At 32.9% G+C, this 24030-nt stretch overlaps 2 protein-coding genes across 6 annotated transcripts in view; one reads left to right on the top strand and one right to left on the bottom strand.

Moving 5' to 3' along the window:
- Nucleotides 1–1871: 1871 nt before the first annotated feature.
- LOC145305815 (carbohydrate sulfotransferase 4-like) lies at nt 1872–18842 on the top strand. The gene is made up of 14 exons (XM_080147640.1): nt 1872–1951; nt 2961–3042; nt 3620–3686; nt 4919–4980; nt 5451–5534; nt 6383–6520; nt 10185–10289; nt 10916–10964; nt 14119–14205; nt 14643–14727; nt 15565–15669; nt 16110–16189; nt 17281–17348; nt 18708–18842. The coding sequence occupies exons 1-14, from the start codon at nt 1876–1878 to the stop codon at nt 18775–18777; spliced, it is 1158 nt and encodes a 385-aa protein (XP_080003766.1). The 5' UTR covers nt 1872–1875; the 3' UTR covers nt 18778–18842.
- Nucleotides 18843–20472: 1630 nt separating this feature from the next.
- LOC145305915 (equilibrative nucleoside transporter 1-like) overlaps nt 20473–24030 on the bottom strand; it is an 83426-nt gene continuing 79868 nt past the window's right edge. For all 5 annotated transcript variants that reach the window (XM_080147786.1, XM_080147788.1, XM_080147790.1 and 2 more), the window contains one exon: nt 20473–23496. In XM_080147786.1, coding sequence (XP_080003912.1) covers nt 23387–23496 — 110 coding nt within the window. In that variant the 3' untranslated portion in view covers nt 20473–23386. The remainder of the gene's footprint in view (nt 23497–24030) is intronic.

The raw sequence follows: 24030 nt of genomic DNA, 5'->3' as shown, positions 1-24030 counted from the left end.
ATTACCTCTTTGGGCAAAGCCCCTAGAGGCTAGGGGCGAAGCCGCTAGTAGAATAAAATAGTCTCAAAACCACCTTAGGTCCTGTAAGAAGCTTCACTGCAAAGGAGAACTAAATTAGTTAAACGGTTACCGAGATCATTCGTTACTGATAAAAAAATCTTATCTATAGTACAAAGTAGAATGATGTCTGTATGTCCGTCCGTCCGTCTGTCTGTCCGTCCGTCCGTCCGTCCGTCTGTCTGTCTGTCCGGTCGTCCGTCCGTCCCTTTAGATCTCGGTAACCACTGAACCGATCGGATTCTACTAATCAGGGTATTTACCTATTGGTCCTGTGGTGGTTTTAAGCTTTTTTCTTGGGGGGGGGGGGACACCATCAACCTTCCCATAAATAAAATTCCCCTACCCCCCCCCCAAAAAAAAATGTTGTCTGGATCTCTTGGGGCAAAGGACCTAGAGGCTAGGTGCGAAGCCGCTAGTTACTTTATATAAAAGAATAAAAAATATATATTTAATTTTAAATATTATAATACATGTGATGACTTGTATTACGCAATGCCTTAAAGGGGTTTGATAATTAAAGCATATTAGCTTGCGGGCATATTAGTTTTTTTTAGTTTGAATGCAACTATACATATTCGTTTGTAGTTGCCTAGTGCCTTGTCGATCTATCAGAGATGGGTTTTTGAAAGATGAATGCCGCGTTTTTCGACATTTTTTCGACATTGATTGATTGAACGAAGACGATAGGATTTCAACAGAGTATACAACTTAAGAATTCAAAATTTTAAAATTATTATTTTAGCCATTTGTATGTCTAAAAAGATGCATATTAATTAATGCATCTTTTTAGAGCTGTATTAGACATACAAATTCGTTCAATCAATCAATGTCTAAAAATGTTGAAAAAACGCGGCATTCATCTTTAAAAAACACATCTCAGTACTGCACATAAACACAATTTTCTTTTCTGTTATCAAAGACTGCTGATATCTTGTGTGAAGATTTGTATGACCTCTGATCATCATTACTTACTACATATGTTCGTTTGTCAGTCGTTTATGCCGCTTTTCCTTCTCTTTGCTTTAGTACTTTTAGCTTTACAATTAAAACTTTGCTACTTATAGATAATGATATATTGTCATCCTTTTTGATATATTTCATGATTTTTAAAAAAAACTCAGGGATCTTAGGAGATAGTGTACTATATTTTATTTAACAACCCCAATGATGATAAACAAAAGTAAGCCTTCTCAGAAAAAGGGCCGAAAATAAATATTTGACCTCAGTTGGGCTAGGTATGAGCTAGAATCGATGTGAATGTGTATTGAAGCATCATGGAATGCTTCAAAATAACTTGACACAACATGGGGTATACGACTAATATTTCAAGTACTTTGCATTTTGTACGAGTAAAAGCTTTAAACGAATGATATTACTTGAAATATTAGAGACTAGCGGCTTCGCCCTTTAGAATCCTCTAGGGGCACTTATGGTAGGAGGGAGAAAAGTCGACATCATCCCATTTAAAAAAAAAAATTGGGGGGGGGAGGGGGTGAAGACACCCTCCCCAAAAATAGTTTAAAACCGTCCCAGGACCTATAAGAAGCTTCACTGTAAAAAAAAGAACAATATCGGTTCAGCGGTTAGCGAGATCCTTTGGGACAGACAAAAAACGCTTACTACTTTATATAATAAGATAGACCCTAGATTATGTCAAATTATTTGTAAAGCACGTCAAGACAATTCTATAGACACCTTTACAATAATTCTTCCTCACACCTCACCAAAATCTTAATAAAGTAATTTCTACCCATATTCTGAAAAAACTTCGTCTACCTACCTGATCCAAATCATTTAATATTTTCAGAATCTCCCATGAATAAATTAAAGAAACTACTATGGACAGAAAAGATGTGGTTGTATTTCATTATTGGAGTTTCACTACTTCTGGGTCAGATTTACATTCTTAGATTATTTTATTTTGTAACAACCTGAAAATGTTCCTGTTCTTTTATTGTTCTAAAAAGTTGTCCTAAATAAGACTAGCAATTTTTAAACATGAAGCTTTTTATAATTAGGGTCGGTCCGTCCGTCGGTCCGTCTGTCTGTCCGTCCGTAACAGATAGCTCTTTTCATAAATTAAGGCACTATAGAATTGTCCTATCAATTTCAAACTTTGCATGGTGATTCCTGTAGTAGTTTAGATACGATTGTACGAATATTGTATGATTTAGATAGCGTAGCAACTCTATAATCGTTACCAGAATGTGCGTACGTACATTTTAAACATGTTGATTTCTAACTTATTTAAAAGCAAATTTTTATGCAATATTATAATCCAATTGATCTAAATTCTGATTCCTAGGACAATTCAGTCCGTTATAAGCGAAGCATCTCCACAATCAAGTCCCAAAAAAGTCATTTGTCTGTAAACATTATCCTGTATTTCAACATTTTTTAACAAATTTACTTACAGACTTGTTTCAACTTTTATTCATTTATATTCTTATTATTTAGTTTTGACATTCTACAAATGTCAACCCTTAACAGTCGGGAGGAGGGGGCGTTAAATGCCCCCCCCCCCTCGCCATTTTTTTCCATCTCATTTTCTCTGTCTGAAAGGTAGAGGGCTATAATTGCGTGACTTTTTAAATATGGGTAGGACACATAACTAAGAGTTGGATTTTTTTGAAAATCTCCATCCTGACAGGCACAGGATGCTAGCAAAGTAGAGTCATCCAGGTAAAGAGCAAAAATATTTTTGACCTAATATTTTTGGGGGTGGGGCGTTAAATTCCCCCCACTCGACCGGTAAAGGTGCGACAAGGGGACCGACTTTTAAAGGTTAATGTTTGTATGTCCTACCCTTTCAGATCTTCGCTTTTATGCATGTTGTCATATACTATTTATATTTCATACATTTACAGAGAAGTTTCTAAATATGTTTTTTTTCTTTCTAGTTTATAGCTTTGGTATGGGAAGGTCTTACAAAAATGTAACAGAAATAAATATAATTGGATTTGGTGATACATCTAAAACAGGAAAAAATGATTGAAGGTCAAAGAATGAGTTCTTTTAGTTATCTATCGTATCATATTATAAACAGCTTTCCACAGAAATAAAAATGTAAAATTATAAGGTAAAACAAGTTTTGTTAGACCCAAGATAATGTTATGATTGTACATTTTACATTCGTAGAAAACTGAATATAATACGATACAATACATGATTTTTCATTATTGCTCAGAACTGGTTAAAATTTGGCATTGTTAATCAGGTTGGAAGCCATACTGGAATAGTTATTTCTCGCATCATATTATAAATGCTTTCCGCGGATATAGGAAGAACAATTATAAGATTAAACCAGTTTTGTTAGACCCAAGGTGCCGAAGGCACATTCTAAAAAAACTGGTTTTAATCTAATTATGGTACATTTTTATATTCCTAGAAAGCTGGATATGATACTATGCTAGACATAGTTTTTTGGCGTATTGCGTACCTATCCACCGGATTCGAATGAATACGAGAAAATATTTTCCAAAACAGGATTGTTCACAGGACACCATTTTTCTTTACAAATATTTTTATATTGTCTTCTTTCATAATGAATGAATGAAGGTGCTGTAAATGCAATTATTAAACAGAAAGAAGAAATAGCCAAGAACTTGGAAGAACCATTATTACAGGAATAATATATAATATAACTGGGAAATTTAAGAAAATCATTAAATTTTCTATTACCTCCCCTGCCGAAAAAATTACGAATAAATCCCAGCTGAATAAAATACGACTGGGTCGCAAATTTTCGCTAATAAATAACGAATTTGCAAAAAAAATGTAGGGGGATTTTTTTGTTTTAGAAAATAGTTTAAAACAACCACAGGGCCAATAAGTATATACCCTGAAGAGTAGAATCCGATCGGTTCAGTGGTTACACTGTAAAAAATAATTTTTTCATTTAGTATCAATTGATACGCTGGGGTTGTATTAGACCTGGACCCGTAAGTGTGCTGTATTAACAAAATGAATATATAACACCATGTAGTACTATATATCGTAATAACTATTACTATACAGAGATATTACGTTTTTAGTATCAATTCTTACCCTACAGAGTAACAAAAATAACGAACTAGAGTATTAAAAACTTCCTTCTAGCGTATTGAATTTTATTCCATAGAGAGTATTAGATAATACTATAAAATGCACATTCTTTATTTAGTAATACATATTACTCCATAGAACACTAAGTAATACTTAATACAGTATTGGAATCTTCCTTATATCGTAATGAGGTTTTTTTGCTAGAATGTATGGGATAATGCTATACAGTAATGAAATGAATATATAGTATTATCTGATGCAAATTTTTTTTTATATTTTTAACAGTGTACCATGATCTTAAGGGACAGACAGACAGACAGCTGCTGCTGGACAGTAAGGATCTATAAATTCTGTTGGACACCCTGTAATTAATATATTTGTGCTGGAGTACATAAAGGATCTATAAATTCTGTTGGACACCCTGTAATTATTATATTTGTGCTGGAGTACATAAAGGATCTATAAATTCTGTTGGACACCCTGTAATTAATATATTTGTGCTGGTGTACATAAAGGATTTATAAATTCTGTTGGACACCCTGTAATTAATATATTTGCGCCACAACTGTACAAAAAGGATCTATAAATTCTGTTGGACACCCTGTAATTAATATATTTGCGCCACAACTGTACAAAAAGGATCTATAAATTCTGTTGGACAACCTGTGATTTATATATTTGCGCTACAACTGTACAGAAAGAATTTATAAATTCTGTTGGACACCCTTTAATTAACATATTTGTGCTGGTGTACATAAGGATCTATAAATTCTGATGGACACCCTGTAATTAAAATATTTGTGCTGCCGTACAGAAAGAATCTATAAATTCTGTTGGACAACCTGTAGTTGCTTGGATACTATCTTCATGGAGAAGGAATACTTAATTATGTTTAAATAACACTAGATAACACTAGCAGCTATGCCCCCTAAATGCCCCTAGGCCTAGGGGCACTTGAAGAGGGGGAGTTGAATTTGATAACCTATTTTTTTAGATTTAAAATGAAAAAGAAAAACATTTTTTTGGAGGGGAAAATTTTTCTCGAGGTGATTTATCTTGGGAGGGGGGGTGGTACCCTCCCCCAAAATAGTTTTAAAACCTTCCCATAACATATGGGAAGCTGTAAAGGAGAGCCTGATCGGTTCAACGGTTAGCGAGATCCATCGGTACAGACAGACAGACAGATATACAAAGACCCTGTTTCTTTATTATATTGCATGTTCCCTTAAAAATTCAGCGATACTTTAGATACCAGTGTAATTTGCAGTCAATATCCTCTCCCTCCCAGACTAACACTAAAAGATAATTTTTATTATATTTCAACCCATAATTAAAGTATTTTGCAGTGGTTCCACATTTGTGGGCGATATCCTGAATTCACATCCATCCACTTTCTATCATTATGAACCTCTTCATTACTTTGGTGTCAGGTAGTTGTATTAGGGGTAGCTGTCTATAGTGCCCTAGCAAAACGGGGATATATGTCACTGCATTTGGCCTACTTATTCTATAGACGTCAGGAAATACCCTATACCCCATCTCTTTCCTTGGGAGTTTCTTTCCCCCTTCCATTTCTCTTTCCTTCTACTATGACGTCAATAGAATAGGTAGGCCAAAAGCTGTGACATCTATCCCTGTTTGCCTAGAACACCAAGCACAGCTACTTATAAGGGAAGATTTTCTAATATTAGGGTCTGTACATCAGTCCGTACGTTATGGATAGCTATTAATTTATAGGCTAGTTACAATTGTCCTATCTAGTTGAAACTTGGCATGATGAATCCTGTACCAATCAGGTTCAATTTGTAAAGCATAAATACTCCATAATCAATATAAGAAAGCCCATATGTTAATTTTAAACATGATGAGTTTTGGATTTCTAAACACACTCCTCATATTAAATTAGGATGCCAATGAGTTTGTCTGACAGATATGATTCTCCTTTACAATGTTTTGTGAGAAAGATTAAACTACATAACTTTTGTGTCACTTTTAAGGAAGACGATTCCTGTGACGTCATATACATTTCGGAAAAAAAGGGGAATGGGGGAAGAAAATCTCTTCAAAAGGGATGGGAGAAAAGATAATTGTCTTCCTCAAAAGTGACACAAAAGTTATGTAGTTTAGTCTTTCTCAGTTTTGTGATTTTCTTTTTATTCTCTCTTTCCCCTGCTCTTTTTATGACCACTGAACACCTGCACTTTAACTCACTTTGTCTGTCTGTCATTTTGGCTTTGTCACTTATGTCCAACTTGTTATAATCTAAAATTTTGTTTAGGCAAATTCGAGATGGTGACACAGCTAACGAAGCTGTGGATGCCCTGCAAAGGCTAATATCATGTAATTATACAAATATGCAACATTATATTGAATGGGCAGCTAAAGGCACAAAATTTTGCTCTTCAAAAAATACCAGGTATATGTTAAATCAATGTTTTTAAAGAAAAAAAATCAATTCTAATTCAACAAAATGTTTTTTTTAGGCCGTTAAGATATTGCTAATCACTGAAACGATTAAGTTCTCCATTAGCTTTCAGCGAAGCCACTTGTCATCTATAATGCAAAGTAGAACGATGTCTGTCTGTCCGTCTTTCTGTCCGTCTGTCTGTCCGTCTATCTGTCCGTCTTTCTGTCCGTCTGTCTGTCCGTCTATCTGTCCGTCTTTCTGTCCGTCTTTCTGTCCGTCTGTCTGTCCGTCTGTCTGTCCGTCTATCTGTCCGTCTGTCTGTTTGTCCGCCTGAAGCTTAAGATCTTAGTAACCACTGAACCGATCGGGCTCTACTCTTTAGTGAATATACCTACTGGTCTTGTGATGGTTTTAGACCCCAAACCCTCCCAAAAATTGAAAAATACCCCCCCCCCCCCCAATAAAAAAAAGAATTCTTTTCAAAAATAAAATTAAAAAGGGGGCGAATAGCCCCCCCCCCAAAAAAAAAAAATCATCCTCCCCCCCCAAAATTTTTTTTTTTACTTTTTCGTTTTAAATCTAAAATACGAAAAATTAGGTTGTTCAAACCTCTTGGGGCAAAGCCTCTAGAGGCTAGGGGCGAAGCCGCTAGTTTTTATAAAAGTAACAGGATATCTCCTGTGTATATCTGTTTGCACTGTGTCTGTGTCGGCAGTAAATTTTTTCATTCTTAAAAGTATGTATTACTATATATATATACTAGCGGCTACGCCCCTAGAAGTCTCTAGGGGCACTTAAGGTAGGAGGGGGAAAAGACATCATCCCATTCTAAATTTGAGGTTCAAAAGAGTAAAAAAAAAATTTTTTTTTCGGAATGGAGGGGGGTGAAGACACCCTTCCTAAAAATAGTTTAGAACCTTCCCAGGACATATAAGAAGCAATATTCACTGTAAATTAGAACAATATCGGTTCAGCAGTTAGCGAGATCCTTCGGGACAGACAAAAAACACTTACTACTTTATATAATAGGATATATATATATATATATGACTAGCGGCCTCGACCCTAGCCTCTAAGGGCTTGGCCCCAAGAGGTGATTTAAAAAGAAATAACAAAAAATAAATTGGAGATGAAACCACTTATTTCGAACATATTTTTTTAAAAATTTAAATGTAGGTGCAACCACTACTTTCGAACATATCTTTTATTTAAATTGGGGGAATGGACGGACGGACAGACCGACGGATAGACAGACATCGTTCTACTTTGTATTATAGATTTGAACAAGGGTGACAACATCCATAATGGAATAGATCTGATAAACGGATAATTATATTAAGCAGATATTTAATGGTTTGATGATAATAAACACTAGCGGCTACGCCCCAAGAGGCCTCTAGGGGCACTTGAGGAGGGGTAGTTGAATTTGATAACCAAATATTTGTTTAAGATTTAAAGAGAAAAAGTAAAAAAAATAGTGGGGGGATTTTTATTTAGGGGTGATTTTTGTCTTTGGAGGGTGGTGATACCCTCCTCCAAAATAGTTAAAAACCTTCCCAGGACCTATGAAAAGCTACCCTGTAAAGGAGAACCCGATGGTTCAATGGTTAGCCAGATCCTGCACAGACAAACAGACAGACAGACACATAGACACAGTAATCCTGTTACTTTATTATAAGGACTAGCAGCTTCGCTTTGCCCCAAGAGGTTTGATCAACCTATATTTTTGTATTTTATATTTAAAAAGAAAAAGTGGGGGGGGATAGTTTTCAAAAGAAATCTTAAGCTTCAGACGGACAGAAAGACGGACAGACAGACGGACAAAAGGACGGACAGAAAGACGGTTATACAGGCGGACAGACAGACGGATAGACAGACAGACAGACAGACGGACAGACAGACGGACAGCCAGGAGACAGACGGACAGACATACGGACAGACAGACGGGCAGACAGACGGGCAGACAGACAGACAGACGGACATACAGACAGACAGACGGACAGACAGACAGACAGACAGACGGACAGACAGACGGACAGACAGACGGACAGACAGACGGATAGACAGACGGACAGACAGACGGACAGACAGACGGACAGACGGACAGACGGACAGATAGACGGACAGACGGACAGACGGACAAACAGACGGACAGATAGACGGACAGACGGACAGACGGACAGTAGGGGATTTTTTTTTCCCGGCTTTTTTAGAAATTTAAGTAGTGCCGCTCAAATAAATATACCTTTAGGTTAGAAAACCCTTGTGTTAAAGTTTGAATCACCTAGGACAAGTCTTTCGCCCAGTAAAATCACATTTTTTAAAAATGGAGAGGTTTCGTGATTTTTTACCATTTTTTTTATTTATTTTTCTTCTATAATCTGAAAAAAAACATAAAAAATGACATATGGAGTGAAAAAATTTAAACACAGATTATTTGTAATGGTATAAACTAAGTTTTAGGCACGAAAAAGGCAAAAAAAATAAACAAAAACAATACAAGTTGTGAAAATTATTACTGTTTTATAAAAAAATATTTTATATTTTAGCACAAAATACACATTATTTGAAAGATTTTTTGGTCATGTTTTTGGGGTAATCTTTTCTGTTCTTTTTTACCACTTGAAGGCAATCTTGAAGCTTATCTTCCTTATGATTTTTCAGCATGAAATCAGAAATTAACCTTATATTTCTTTCAGCAGTAACATTTGTTACAGAAAGGTTCTTAACTTTTTCTCTGAACTGATGGTATATAGAAGAAGCTGAATCGAAATTAGATTCATGGAGCTGCTTCAGATTTTCAGCTTTAAAACCCAAAGCTTCAAACAAAAGATAAGATTCCTGGTTGACAAGATCTTCCAGCTTCGTGTTGATATCTGGTTCAACTATAGGAGTTGATATTTCTTTATCAAACTCATCAGATACAGGAACATCAAACTGTAAAATCTTATTTAGAATTGCATGACGAAAATTCTACCTCTAAATCTTCATCAGCCAATGATAGACCAATAAGCTGGGGAACTAAATACCAAGTATGTCATCTTGTACTGTCCAACAACGCCTGTGCCAACCCACCATACCTGCTGTCCAGCTCTTTGTCATTTTTCAACGTTATTGCTATCTTAATAGCTCTCAAATCATTGGCAGGAGCAACAGCTGGTAATGAAGCCTGAAGAAAGAATTTGGCATGAAAAAAAGCTACATATTCAACACCAATCTCCATCTGCTTTTTGACATCAGGCTCTAGCTTATAATAATTGCCAGTCATTGTTATAACTAAAAAGTAGATGGCACAAGCAAACCAACAGGCTTGATGACAGGCTTGAGGCTGGTGAAACCTGAATTTGCCGGGAACTTGACCACCCAAAAAAACTACCACCAGCTGGCACAGGTATTTGTGATCTGAACGGCCACTTTGCCAAATGTCTTGCTTTAGAGCCTGTCATCAAGCCTGTTGGTTTGCTTGTGGTATTGGCCTGCCTATCATTGGTAAATTAAAATGTATACTGGCCTGCTATTGGTAATTTAGTCTGTGCATTGCCTATCCCTTTTTATAGGCACTATAAAGATCTCCGAAAAAATCATGTTTTCTTTAAAATTTTCAGGGAATTGGACATTTCGAATTATAGAGTAGTCTTCTCTACAAAAAAGATATATACAACTTATCCTTTAGATTGTGGCAACACTGTCAGGGTGGGAAATCTGAATTTTGCTGGCAACCTGACTTCCTTTCCAACTTTTGTTCTATTTTTCCATTTCAAGCAATTAAAACTGTCAGGTATAGTTATTATTTCATTTTCATATGTTTTGTTATTTTACTTTACTGTTTTGCTTAAAATATGTCCGTGTTAGAAATCGTGTATTCAATAATTTTTGTTTTGTTAATATCAGCAAGATTAGGACCCGTTCTCAGTTAAAATCATGTATATATAGCATCGAGTTACAGACAATTTTCCACGGACACAAAAATAAAATAAAAATATTAATTCCAGATTTGTCAGCGAGGGCTTCGACACCTTTTTGATTGATTGATTTTTCATTTTAATTCCCGCGGAAAGCTGTCCATAATACAATTCGATTCAAAAATGTTCAATTTATCTCATTTTAAGCGGTTAAAACCCAAGACCTTCCCTTTCAATTTTAGTGCAAAAAAGCGAAACAAATATCCGAACAAAGTGTCTCAAAAATCAGCCATGGGACGTCATACAAACGAGGGATTATTCATCTCTTTTTTAGGGGTTTTCTTTCTCACTACTCCGTCCATCTCCATCATTTAATGACGTCACATGGCTGATTTTTAAGACATTTTGTCCGGTTACGAGAAAAGAATTAGATCCATATCGTTTCCATATATAATCCTTTGCTTTAGACAGACAGGCATAATCTTTCTTTATTTTTTTTCAGGTTACGTTTAAACCTGACTAAGACCTTCATGGAAGAAAATAATTTAAAGGTATTGAACAAGTTTTAAAAGCTAAACTATATTATGATTACGACTTGATCTTACGTCAGTATGTCCCTCACTGTTTACGTAAATTTATTAAAATCGAAGCTTTACTATAATTAGGGTCGGTCCGTCCGTCCGTACATCCGGAACGGATAGTTTTTTTGCTAATATAGGCATGCTAGAATTGTCCTATTGATTTAACACTTTGCATGGTAATTCCTGTAGTAGTTAGGTACGATTTAAAAAGCATAGCAACTCTATAATCATTGCCAGAATGTCCGTACGTTCATTTTAAACATGTTGATTTTTACTTTTTTAACAACAAATTTTTATGTGATCTAATTATCGGATTGTTTTTATTTTTGGTATTCTGATTCTGTGACAATAAAGTACAATATTATAAGCAAAGAAACTCTATAATCAAGTCCTAAAAATGTAAGTATGTCAACTTTTATTCATTTATATTCTGATTATGCAGTTCTGACACTATACAAGTGTTAATGTGCTTTTCTCCTACCGTTTCATAGCTTCGCTTTTATGGATGTTGTCATCCTTTTTTTCTTACAAATATGAAACACTATGCAGATTTGATAATATGAGGAAGCGGATAAACACCAATTTATTTAGAGCAACTTTTCTTAAATTATCTTTAGGCATACAAAACTTTAAACCCAATGTTTGCTTCATTTATCTCAATTGGTTGCTGAGAAACAAACAAGTATTTACCTCCACCCCCTTCCCCCACCCCACAAACACACAAACATTTCTACAACCTAACCTTCCCTTCAGGGAGTAAGGGAGGGGACAATGGACAATTAATTCAATTTAAGAGGGTTCGCTGAAAAGCAATGAAAACCAGATTTATCAAGAAAATTTTACCAAAATTGTAAAGGGTAATCTAATTTAGAACAAAATTGGTTCTAAGAAAAAAATCATTTACTTGAAAATTAAATTATCAATATATCACAATGCACATAGGGGCAACCAGGGAATTCAAATCAACACCCCCAAATCAAGTTTTAATCATTCTATGAGTATTATCATACCCAATGTACATCAGATTTCAAAGGAATCGTAAAAATACGCTTTTTAAGTAAGCTTTCCAAAGTGTGAAAGTCAAGATATGCAAAAATTTTCTTACAGAAAAAGGCATATTTTTTGTGTTTCACCAACAATTTTGAAAGTATTATAAAATCTCTTAGAATTAACGTAATTAGACAAAATAACTTTTGATGAGTCATGTATTGCATGTATTTTGACATTAAAAGAGAAAAAAACACAAATTAAAGATATTAGTCCTAAATAATTCTAGTTGAAGTCAAGATTTTAGTTTATTTTTCTTTGTTTAAAATCAACTTTGTTTAAAATCAACATTTAAGTAGACAGTAACAGGAAACATGTTTTCATCAGTTGCCACCGGCTAAAAAAATGATATTTGATTACCCAAAGACATATTATAATCGCCTGTACTGGTTTCATTTACCCCCCCCGCGCCCCGAGGGGTTTTCAGCCCGTTTTCTAAAGGTGGGTGCATGAAAAGTTTGTAAGAAAAAGCTTTTAAAGTCAAAATGAAAGATGTAATACATATAAATAAAAGACGCAAAAACATAGTTATGAGAAATATTTATTTGATTAGACTTTGAATTAAAGTTGATAATGAATATTTTCAAGTTCTATTCCACTAAATGATGGAGAGGGGAGGAAGGGGGGGGGGGGCTAAACCTAAATCTAAACCTTTTTATGTTTGATGTTATAATGTAACTGAATAATCGTTTCTGTGGATTATTACAAATATCAGGGATCTAAAGGGATAAGACAAAGGTCAATAAATTGATGTACATCCCCAATGATAATACACAAAATACCACTTGTTTAGATTAAAGTTAGTAGTTAAAGCGTTTGAACACACAACTGTAAAACTTTGGGGACTAGTTTTATAAACAGCCCAATGTCCCCTCCCTCACTGCGGAAAGGTAAAATTGATATTCAAATAACGAAGTTTTCTTATACTCATTCTAAATTGGAATTAGCAAGTAGTCTATCTGTCTGTCTATTGTTGATGCTTTGTTTTTAAATTATGTAGTTACATGGTCTTTATGTTTAACGTCAGCAGTTTTATTTAGAAAGGGAGGGGACATCACACTAGTCCCAAAACTTCAAAGTTTTATAATAACGTTTTTATATTTGTTGGCAAAACAACTTTAGAAAATTTGATTAACTTTTTAATTGTTGGTTCAGTAAGATGAGTATCGAAACTTTTCAACCACTAATTGTCATCTACAGACAATTAATTTTGTAACAGAGCCATAAAACAATAATTTAAATGTAAATTTAGTAAAAATTGACTTTAAAAATGTTTAGGGCTAAACACAGATTCTTAAAAATAAAAACTATGGTCAACTATACTTATAAATATCAAAACTATAAATTCAACCATCAATTGTATTTTTTTATCTTTGTCTAAAACGACCAAGCCATAGCTCACAACACTTCCATGAGAGGTGTGCACGCTTGGTGTCTGTTTCAATTAATCTATACAGTATATATTCTTACTATAGAAGGTATGAATTGTTACTATAATAATAAACTTATCTGTAAAGTATTGATCCTTACTCTATAGGGTATGAAACATTACTATATTAATAAACTTCTCTCTAGCTTATTTTCCCATACTCTAGAGCGTATCAAATATTACTATAAGAAACTAATTTCCAGTGTATTTTACCGTACACTACAGCGTATCAAATATTACTATTTTAATAAACTTTTCTCCAGCGTATTTTCCCATACGCTAGAGAATATCAATCAATACTAAAAAATGTAAGGATTCTGTATAGTAATAATTATTGTGTTATATAGTACTACATAGTGTTATATATTAATTATTTAATTATAGCATACTTACGGGTCCAATACTCTCCAGAGTATCAATTGATACTAAATAAAAAAATTATTTTTAACAGTGCAGTGTATGACCATAAACATTATCCTGTATCAAGCAGTTTTTCAACAAATTTACTTGCAATTTTGCTTTGACTCTTATACATTTATATTCTGATTATTCAGTTCTGACACTATTCAAGTGTTAATGTCCGTTTGTCCTACCGTTTCAGTCCTTTGCTTTTTTGGATGTTCTCATTTTTGTTATTCTATAAATTAGATTAAAGTGGTACTGCTGGTACGTGACCCACGAGGAACTATGGCCAGTAGAAGCAGTAGAAGAGTTTTGAAGTGGTGTCAAAATAAGGAAAATTTTACTTTAATTAACAATTGATAGCTTTATCCCTAGAGGCCTCTAAGGACACTTAAAGGAAGGGGGTGAGTCAATTCTCTCCCTTAAATTCTAGTTGGTAAAAAGGAAAAATTAAAAGAGTTTTTATGGGGGTGTTGAGGCCGTTTTTTTTTGCAGGCCCGATTTTTCTTTCTTTTTATATTCCATCTCTGGACATATAAGAAGCCACACTGTAAAGAAGAACCATACCGGTATTGATTTTTTAAGCATAACCGATAGACCAACTGACCAAGAAATCTATATACTAGCTGCTACAGAGAATACTCACCAAATATTTCAACTGACTATCTTAAATAGCATACAAGAAAATCAGATTTCTCCCCACAGCGCGTAAATTGTAGTGTAGCTTTGCTACTAAGAAATGTGTCAAAGTTTAAATTTTTGTTGATTAGCCTGATTGTGATGTTTCCTACAACCTGTGTTCAGATCTGGTGCATGATTATTATTCATTCAAACAATTAAAAAAACAGTTTCCAGGTATGGCCCCGCAGGTATCTAAAGGGATAAGACAGTGGCCGATAAATTGATGTACATCCTTACAATGATGATACACAAAATCACCCCTTCAGTAGATTACAATTATTGGTTGAAATGTTTGGACACTCATCTATTAACCGACCAATCAAAATGAAGAAGCCCCCAAAATTATTAAGCAAACAAATAATACACTGTTATTCACAACTTTGGGGACTAGTGTACTTAGAAGCTCAATGTCCTCTTCCTATCTCCCGGGTGTCCTTGTGAAATTTTCGTGTTTTAATCAAAAGAAAAGTTTTCTATAATTAGGGTCGGTCCGTCCGACCTATCATACGTCTGTAAAGGATAGCTGTTACCGTTAAAATAAAATAGGATTTTTCAATTAATTTATAAATATGGTTCCAGGACAAACGCAAGGGTCCAAACGTCGGAGTGGACAAACGCAGGAGTGTTAAAATATTAATTTAAGTAAGTATTTCTATACAGGTTAGGATAGGTTTAGATATGGATTTACAAATAACCCCCTCTGCAGGGGTTAGGCATTTAAAAAAACTTAAAATATAGTTTAAAATAGGTTAGGTTAGGTTAAGTGTCCACTCCTGCGTTTGTCCACTCCGACAGTTGGGTCTACTGCGTTTGTCCTAGGACCCTAAATTTGCATGATGATTCCTTATACTGTAAGGTACGATTTAAAAGCATGGCTAATCTACAATTGTTATAAACTAACCTAATAATATTCTTTTATTACTATTGGTGATGCACATCAATACATCGTCCATTGTCTTATCTCGAGAGATTTCTTAAAAATAAATTCTAAAACATAAAATAAAATTTTAGATAAATACATGGCAATTCGGTATGAAGACTTATCCCTCGACCCAGAAGAGAAGGCAGCCGCCATGCTGAATTTTGTTGGCTTCACCTACCATGATAGTGTTAAGGGATCTTGGACAAAGTAGCTTCGGACAAAGTAACTTCAGACAATGTAGCTTCGAACAAAGTAGCTTCAGGACAAAGTAGCTTCAGACAAAGTAGCTTCGGACAAAGTAGCTTCAGGACAAAGTAGCTTTAGGACAAAGTAGCTTCGGACAAAGTAGCTTCAGAACAAATTAGCTTCAGGACAAAGTAGCTTTAGGACAAAGTAGCTTCGGACAAAGTAGCCTCCACTGTTAATAAAGGTCATAGGTTAGGTTAGGTTATAGGCTAGGGAGCCGAGCGCTGCGGCCATGACCTTTATTACTATCAGAGACTATTTTTCTTAGGAAGCAACTTTTCTTAAGTAAATGTCCTGAAGCTACTTTGTCCTGAAGCTACTTTGTCCGTAGCTACTTTGTCTGAAGCTACTTTGTCCGAAGCTACTTTGTCCAAGATCCGTGTTAAGGAGTTTCTCGATACTCACACTAAGAGTGATGGTGGAAAAGGAAAAGATTCTAAAACTGTTCCTTTTCACTGGCGGAATACAGTTAGGAGCAATCAAGCAAATAAATGTTTATATTTATAATTTAATTTGGAATTACCATTTGAAATTAATATTATACAATCCTATTATATTACTTCTTGTCTGAAGCTTAACCCCTGAACCGTTGAACGCCCCGCCCCCCTGCAGTTTTTCCTATCTCATTTTCTTTGTGTTAAAGATAAAGGGCTATAACTGTGTATGACACATAACTGAGAGTTGGAATTTTTGAATATCTCCATCCTGGCGGGCACATGATGCCAGCAAACCTGGCAGGGTCATCCAGGTAAAGAGCAAAAATATTTTTTTGACTTAAACATTAACAAAGCATTTTATCTTACCAAAATATAAAATATCCTCTAGTAGTATATCCTTATATGAAATATAGGTGTTCAAGTCAATTTCAGGTTCCAGGTATGATCCTGCAGGTCCTGATCCTCCAGGTCTCCAGAATTCTTGAAAAGCTGTGACCGCAATTTTTGACTTGGAGACTTTAGATTTTAAACTTAATCTTTTCTTATGTGTCTACATAACATATTAAAATTTAATAAAGATCCGTCGCCGTTTTCTCACAAACTGCCGACTGTGGCGGCGCTGGCAGTTGTCAATTACAGCTGTAGCCGCGGAAATTTATGTTTTGAGATATCTAATATAAAAATTACACAATGATAAACACGACAAACATTTCCTGAAAAAAAATTTTCTATCTTCAAAAATAAGAAAATGACAGCCAGTTGAAATTTTTAAGTAAAAAAGGACCTAAAAACAAAGGTTGCTAAATAAAAGGGTGAAGGAAACTAAAATTGCCTTTGACTTACCTATAGTCGGAAATACATTATCAAACAGGGGACAAAAATTTTTAGCTTTTAGGGTGTAGTCACTAGTTTCAGAATATAGTGATTAAAGTTTAAATGTATATTTATCTATCGTAGTTTTGGATTAATTCATGTTTTGTTGAACCCTAGGGCCGAAAGATCTACAAAACAAGGATTTTTTGGAATCTGAGCTATACGTTCCGGATTGACAGACAGACTCTCCTAAATGTAAAAAAGCCACAATTTAAAAATATAAACAAGATAGCTAACTGTATTCTAAAGTTAAGTGAAGAAGAGGTATTTTCCATACAAAATGAATGTACAGAGGCTATGAAACTCTGGGGATACAGGTACAAAGCTTTTTACAGTGAAAAAATACATCATACTGGCCTACCATTAGTCAATTAAAATGTATACTGGCCTTCAATTGATAATTTAGTCTGTGTGTTGGCCTATCAGTTGGTCATTGTATTTCCCTCAAAGTTACTAGTCGTGCAAAGAAACCCCGCCTTATTTTATAAATATATATGTACAGAAAATAAAGGGTGTGCAAAAAAAAATGCGGACATTTTTAAAATTTAGGTTGCGCGGCTTGTGTTAATAGTAAAAAAATTTTACGCATATCGTTAAAACCGTTAGGAAGTCTATTTTTTGGAAATATAAAAACGATTCCTGTGCTACGTATAGTTTAGTTCTATGTGGTAAAATGTCCCAACTGGCTTAAAACTTGACTTGCGAGTAAATCATTAAAGGTTGAAGTAAAGGGTGTGCAAATAAAAGTACGTACTTTTTAAAAATCCTAAGTGCGCGGCTTGTGTTAAAGGTAGAAAAATGTTATGCATACCTATGGAATTGCTATGAACTCTATTTTTTAGAAATATAAGAACCATTCATGTGCTACGTATAATTTATGAGCTTTGTGGTAGAATGTCCCAACTGACTTAAAACTCAAAAAAAATCTTTTTTCCACTTTTCTCACATTTATCAATACAGCTCCTAAACGAAAAATAGCACAAAAATTATACCTATGTTTCTAAAAAATAGAGCTTATGATGGTTCTAACAATATACATAGCATTTTTCTACTATTCACACAAGCCGAGCAGTTTGAATTTTAAAAATGTCCGCATTTTTGCACACCCTTTTTTTCAATCTTTAATGATTTACTCGCAAGTCAATTTTTAAGTCAGTTGGCCCGTTGGGACATTCTACCAAGAAGCTCCTAAACTATAAGATGCACAGTAATGGTGTTTATATTTCCAAAAATTAGACTTCATAACGGTTCTAACGATATGCGTAACGTTTTTCTACTATTAACACAAGCCACGCAATCTCAATTTTAAAAAGGTACATATTTTTTTCTATGTTTTAATCTTTAATGATTTACTCGCAAGTCAAGTTTTAAGCCAGTTGGGACATTTTACCATATAGCTCCTAAACTATACGTAGCACAGGAATCGTTTTTATGTTTCCAAAAAATAGACTTCATAACGGTTTTAACGATATGCGTAACATTTTTTTACTATTAACACAAGCCGCGCAATTTTAATTTTAAAAATGTCCGCATTTTTTTGCACACCCTTTAATTGGGGGGGGGGGGGGGGGGATTTTTTGTGTGTTATTGTTTTGCATTCATATTTTAGAAATAAGGGGAAGGGGAGACATGTGCTCGCTTGGTACTTTGAGAAGAGAATCATTAAATATATTTAGATCTTTGGAGATTGGAGAGAAATTGTCGGAGCTAGAACCTGTCATTAATTTAAACAATTTTAGTATTTAATATAATTTGTGTAATATATATTTATCCTTGCTTAAATTATATCAAATATAAATCTATAACATAAATATTTTAAATTTTTCAAAGTGAAGTTTTTCTATAATCAGGCTCGGTCCATCCGTCTGTACGTCCGTACGTTTTGGTTAGCTCTATTCGTTAATTTAGACTTGTTAAAAATGTCGTATTGATTTCAAACTTTCCACGATGATTCTTTTAACAGTTAGGTACAATTTAGAAAGCAAGCAACTCTATATTCTTGACCATGAAGTCAAAACGTCCATTTAAAACATGTTAATTTTCAACCTTATTAACAACAATTTATGTGATTTACCTATCCTGTTCATTAGACCTGTTACTCAAAATACCCTATTTCAAATTTCATTCTTCTGCTAACCTAAAAAGTTACTTTAGGGGCCTAGAAATACATGTACAAAATTTCAGCTACTGGGGACCTAGCGCCAGGCATCTAAAAAATCAACAGATAATTGAAGCACGGCGGTTTTAACAATATAACAGCAATGTGAAGGTTTTAAGCTCTTCTGCATATTTCAACTTAAACACATAAGGCCAAAGATATGATATCCCAAAATCTTTTGTCAAAGTCTACTCTACACCTAGCGCCAGTCAGTTTTCTAAAATCATGCATTTTATACCTGTGAAAAAAAGAAATCGCCAGCGCTAGGTCTAGTTTAAAGATATGACAACATACTTTTGGACACAACAATCCTAATGGTATTTTATAATTTTAAAAATACGCAGACCACCTAAATACATAATCCAAGACATTCTTCTAGGCATTTGATTTTTTATAAAATAACGGGATTTCAAAACTGCTCTTTGAAAAGGCCTAAAAAATATCTTTTTTGTCACATTTTTCACTGCTTATAGTTACAACTTATTAAGATAAAAAAACGGTTCCTCCAGCACCAGAACCGACAGTTAAAATTCTGTGCCCCTACTTGCCCCCCTCTTTGGCCAACAGTAGTTATCTCAAGAAGTAAAAGAGATATCAACACACAGTAAAAAGCAAAGTTGGTCAAAATTTTAAAAAAAAACTAAATGTATGAGAATATTTTAAACCGCTTAAACGTTAAGTGAGTGGTGGATAAGTATACATTTTAGTACTCCATACTTGGCCTCTTCTTAGGCTACGGTAGTTATCTCAGGAATAAAAAGAGAAATTAACATACAGTAAAAAGCAAAGTTGGTCAAAATTAAAAAACTAAATGTAGATAAAAAGTGAACATAAGGCCAACTTTTTGAGATAGGTTGTTTGAAATTTTGCTTTCTTTTTTCTTAAATTTGTAGGTTTAAATATTATCTTTGTTTAAAAATTTTGGCAAAAACATCAATAAATCCAATAAAAACAACCAACAGTTTCTCTGCATCCATCCTCCTTGCTGGCCTTGCTGTAATAGAGCTCTAGTATCTATCTCAGAAAGTTAATGTATTATCAACACACACAAAAAGCAAAGTTGATCAAAATATAAAAACTAAATGTTAAAGATTATCTTTACTTTTTTATACTGTTAAGTAAGTGTTTGTAATGTATATTCATTCCAGGTAAAAAGTAAAAACACAGTCACTTTCGAAAATATAATTTTGAAAAATTTCAGTTATAGGAAATGGTAAGTTGAAACCTAAGATACCCACAAGCAAACAGGCTATGTAGAGTAGCGATGCTCAAAAAAACACAAATTAAAAATGTAATGTTTTATTACAACATTTGAAAGTAGAAGACAGTCAACTTTTGTAACATTGGCAGATTTTGGTAAAATTTAAACAAATTAAATTTTTAATAAAAAAAATAAAAAAAGCTAAAATAATTAAATTTAATAGAAAACTTTGACCTATAATCATTTAAAAAACAATTGCAGTGGTTAAAATCGTCGAAAAAAAACAATAGTTTATTTGTTTATGGACTAAAATAAAAGAAATATAAATTCTACTAAGTCAAAAATAATGGAATTACATTTAAATACTGAAATAAAAAAAAATCCCAATGTTACATATGATAATTATTCACAAATTTGCTTTGTATATCAATAGACAAAGTAAGCTCTCTATTTGTCTTTTTTGTAGAAGAAAATGTTTCCTGGAAAAGCTTAGGTGTCTTATGATTTTTAAAACATTTATTATACTTTTAATAACAATACTAAAAAAATGCATAAAATTTGATTACAAAAATTTGCCAAAAATTTGTTAAAGCAAATACATTTAAACCATTTTTGTACAATTGTGAATTTTAATCAGTACAAAATAAAACGTGAATTTGCTGCAGGCATTAAGTTGTCATTGCTTTAAAAATCATTTCAATGTAAATATTGCGTTTTCAAGACTATTTCTAGGACAATTTTTTGGCAAATTTTCTGGTGTTAGTTAAATTAAATACACAATCAATATTTTTTCATATGGCACATTCAAATCTACAGAAAGTTCTTTTTTTTGTAAGTTTGGTTTGTCTGGAAGACTTGGTTTCAGTTTTAATCACTTTTATCATTTCATAAATATCTTTTTTTTAGCACTCGTAATGTTTTAACTTGGAATATTTTTCTAATCTGATAAATAAAACATTATAACTACAATAAGTACTAAAATGATATAACTAGTAAAAATACGAGGATATACAGAAAATATGATTTAAACTATTCTACTAACTAAGGTAATCTTATAATTTTATTTTAATAATGTTAAAATGGACCCTAAGTGAACTTTATCCTAAGATTTTTAAATGAATCATCAATATTCTTACTTGAAAAATATGAAATTATGAATTAAAGTCTTATACAAGTTAGGTAAAATTTCAATGACAGATCTTTAAATATGATATAAAGACTCAAAGAGACCTAACAATTTTGATATTTTTATAGTTAAATTAGATAAAAACCCATATCACAATAAAAAATAAAGTGTTTTTTTTTCAAAGTTAGGTTTAGCTTTTATTATATTGACTTTCACTGTAAATTTTTCACCATCTTTTTCTTTAATTATTTTGATACATCAAATTATTTTTATCAAAATTGATATTGTTCAGATGTAAATCGAAAGCATTTTTTTAAAAATTGGTTTCAATGATTGTATTTATGATATGGGTCAAGTTGATAAAAACATTTAAATTCTAAAACATCTAAAATAAATAGATAAAGTAAACAAATTATCAAATTAATATAAAAAAAGATTTTAAAAATCTTCTCCTATGTTTTATGATTAAATTTTGAATAAAAAAATAATAATTTTGATAAGTTTAATTTGTGCTGTTATAGTATTTAAAGCCTTATTCAGTCCTTTTGTAATTTTATGAGTACAAATATCATTGCTCGGCAGCCGCACACCTGTTAGCAAATCAAACTTTTACCATTTTAGAAATCAGTTGGATATCTAAACCTTAAGGCAAAATATGGGAATCCTTCTATTAAAAAACAAATTAAAAGCATTCATACAGATCTAAATTTGAGGCCCAGTCACGACTGACGCGCGGCTGCAGAGCCCTGACAGAAATATACAGGGTGCACCATCTAAATTATACAAAATTCAGGTTTTGATTGCATCTAATATAAATCAAGCACTATTTTGGAGCAATAAAACAAATTACTAAAATTTTTGGCCCTCCCTGTATTCATTTTTTTAAAATTTAGAATTTCACTTTCTTACAAATAGTTAAATTAATTTCAAATAGTTAAATTAATGTTTATACAGAACTTTTCTAGAAAATTTGTTAAATCATTATTTTTATGTGAGCTTTAAAACCCTTGAAACACAAATAAAAATATTTTTCAACAACTAGTAAAAAATTTAAAATCTAAGGCTTGTAAAACACTTATTTTGAAAGTCTACAATTACTGTAATAAGAACTTGTAAGAAAATTAACAATTTCTAAAACTAGAATAATATTATATGAAAGCTTAAATTTAATAAATAATCAAATAAAATCTAAATTTTGATAATTAATAATTATTTAAAAAAAAAACTTTACAATGAGCAGTTTAACATGTATTAAGTTTTAAAACATCAAATAAAAACAAATATTTTTTTCACAACTTTTAGCAAACATGAAGCTAATTTTTAAGTCTTTATAGCATTATAAAAAGTGTATATGTCATTTTTTTCACTAGTTTCTAACATTTTAGAAAGCTTTGTTTTCTTCTTTTTTAAAGCAAACAAGTTTCACTTTTTCATCTTCTTGTGTAAGTTTACATATGTTATTTTCATGTGATTTATGCAACAATTATAAACAGTTATGTGTTACCATAAATAATGTATCAGTAAAGCCTTGTATTTCATGCCTTATTTTGTCACCTACTGATAAGTTTGATAAGTTAGCTTTTTTTGGAGATATGTGGAATTTTTTACATTGATATGCAAAATTTTTCTGTTTTACCAACCTTTTTACATTATAATATGAAAATTATAACAAATTATCTTAAGAAAAACTTTTTAAATTGTTAATATTGCTTCTTTTTGAGTCATATTTTTTTAAATCTAAGATGTCCAAAGTCTTTGGAAAGTTCATTAAATGAGCTCTTTATCCAAACCTCCTGACATTTGGTAGTTAGGACATGATTCTTAATTGAAAATGTTTGAAAATTTTCTGATTTTTATTGGGAATGGATATCTATCCAGAAGGATTATAGGCAGGCCAGAACCAAGGCAGCTCCCAGTCCAAAGCTTGCAGGCTGATCAGTCCAGGCATCAGGGCTGATATTCCAATACCAAACAGGATTCCTGAAATGATTAGTGATTAGGCAAAACTTTTAGTCTTATCCTATATCTCTAACAGTAATTTTTTGGAATTGTCTTATTGATTTTAAACCTTTACGGAGGAAGATTTATACCATATGGTTACAATTCTAAATGCATACCAAATCTATAATTGCTACCAGAAAATCTGGACGTCCAATTCAAGAATACTAATTTTGGATCATGGAAAGAAGTAGAGGGTTTCGTCGTATTTTCATAAAAGCTTTTGATAGGTTAATTTAGGTTAGGTTAGGTAAATATTAATGTCCTGTAGGGTTAGAAATCAGCCCCGCAGTGGCTAGAAATAGGAGAAAAGCTACTGTAAAAATTCATTTTCTTTCCATGATCCCTATTTTTTTCTTTGTGACCAACATTTTGAGACCAGATAGAATTACCCAATCCAGTTGAATGGGAATTTTGATTGGATGGTTTATTTAGTTGAGTGTCCAAACTTTTCAACTACCAATTGTAATTAAAAGAATAGGTAATTTTGTGTATCATCCTTTGGGATATACAACA

The sequence above is a fragment of the Acartia tonsa genome, chromosome 14 (assembly GCF_053477335.1).
Source record: "Acartia tonsa isolate MP-2025a chromosome 14, ASM5347733v1, whole genome shotgun sequence".
NCBI classification, from domain to species: Eukaryota; Metazoa; Arthropoda; class Copepoda; order Calanoida; family Acartiidae; genus Acartia; species Acartia tonsa.
The sequence above is the reverse complement of the archived record's forward strand: the minus strand, read 5'-3'. Positions and strand labels throughout refer to the sequence as shown.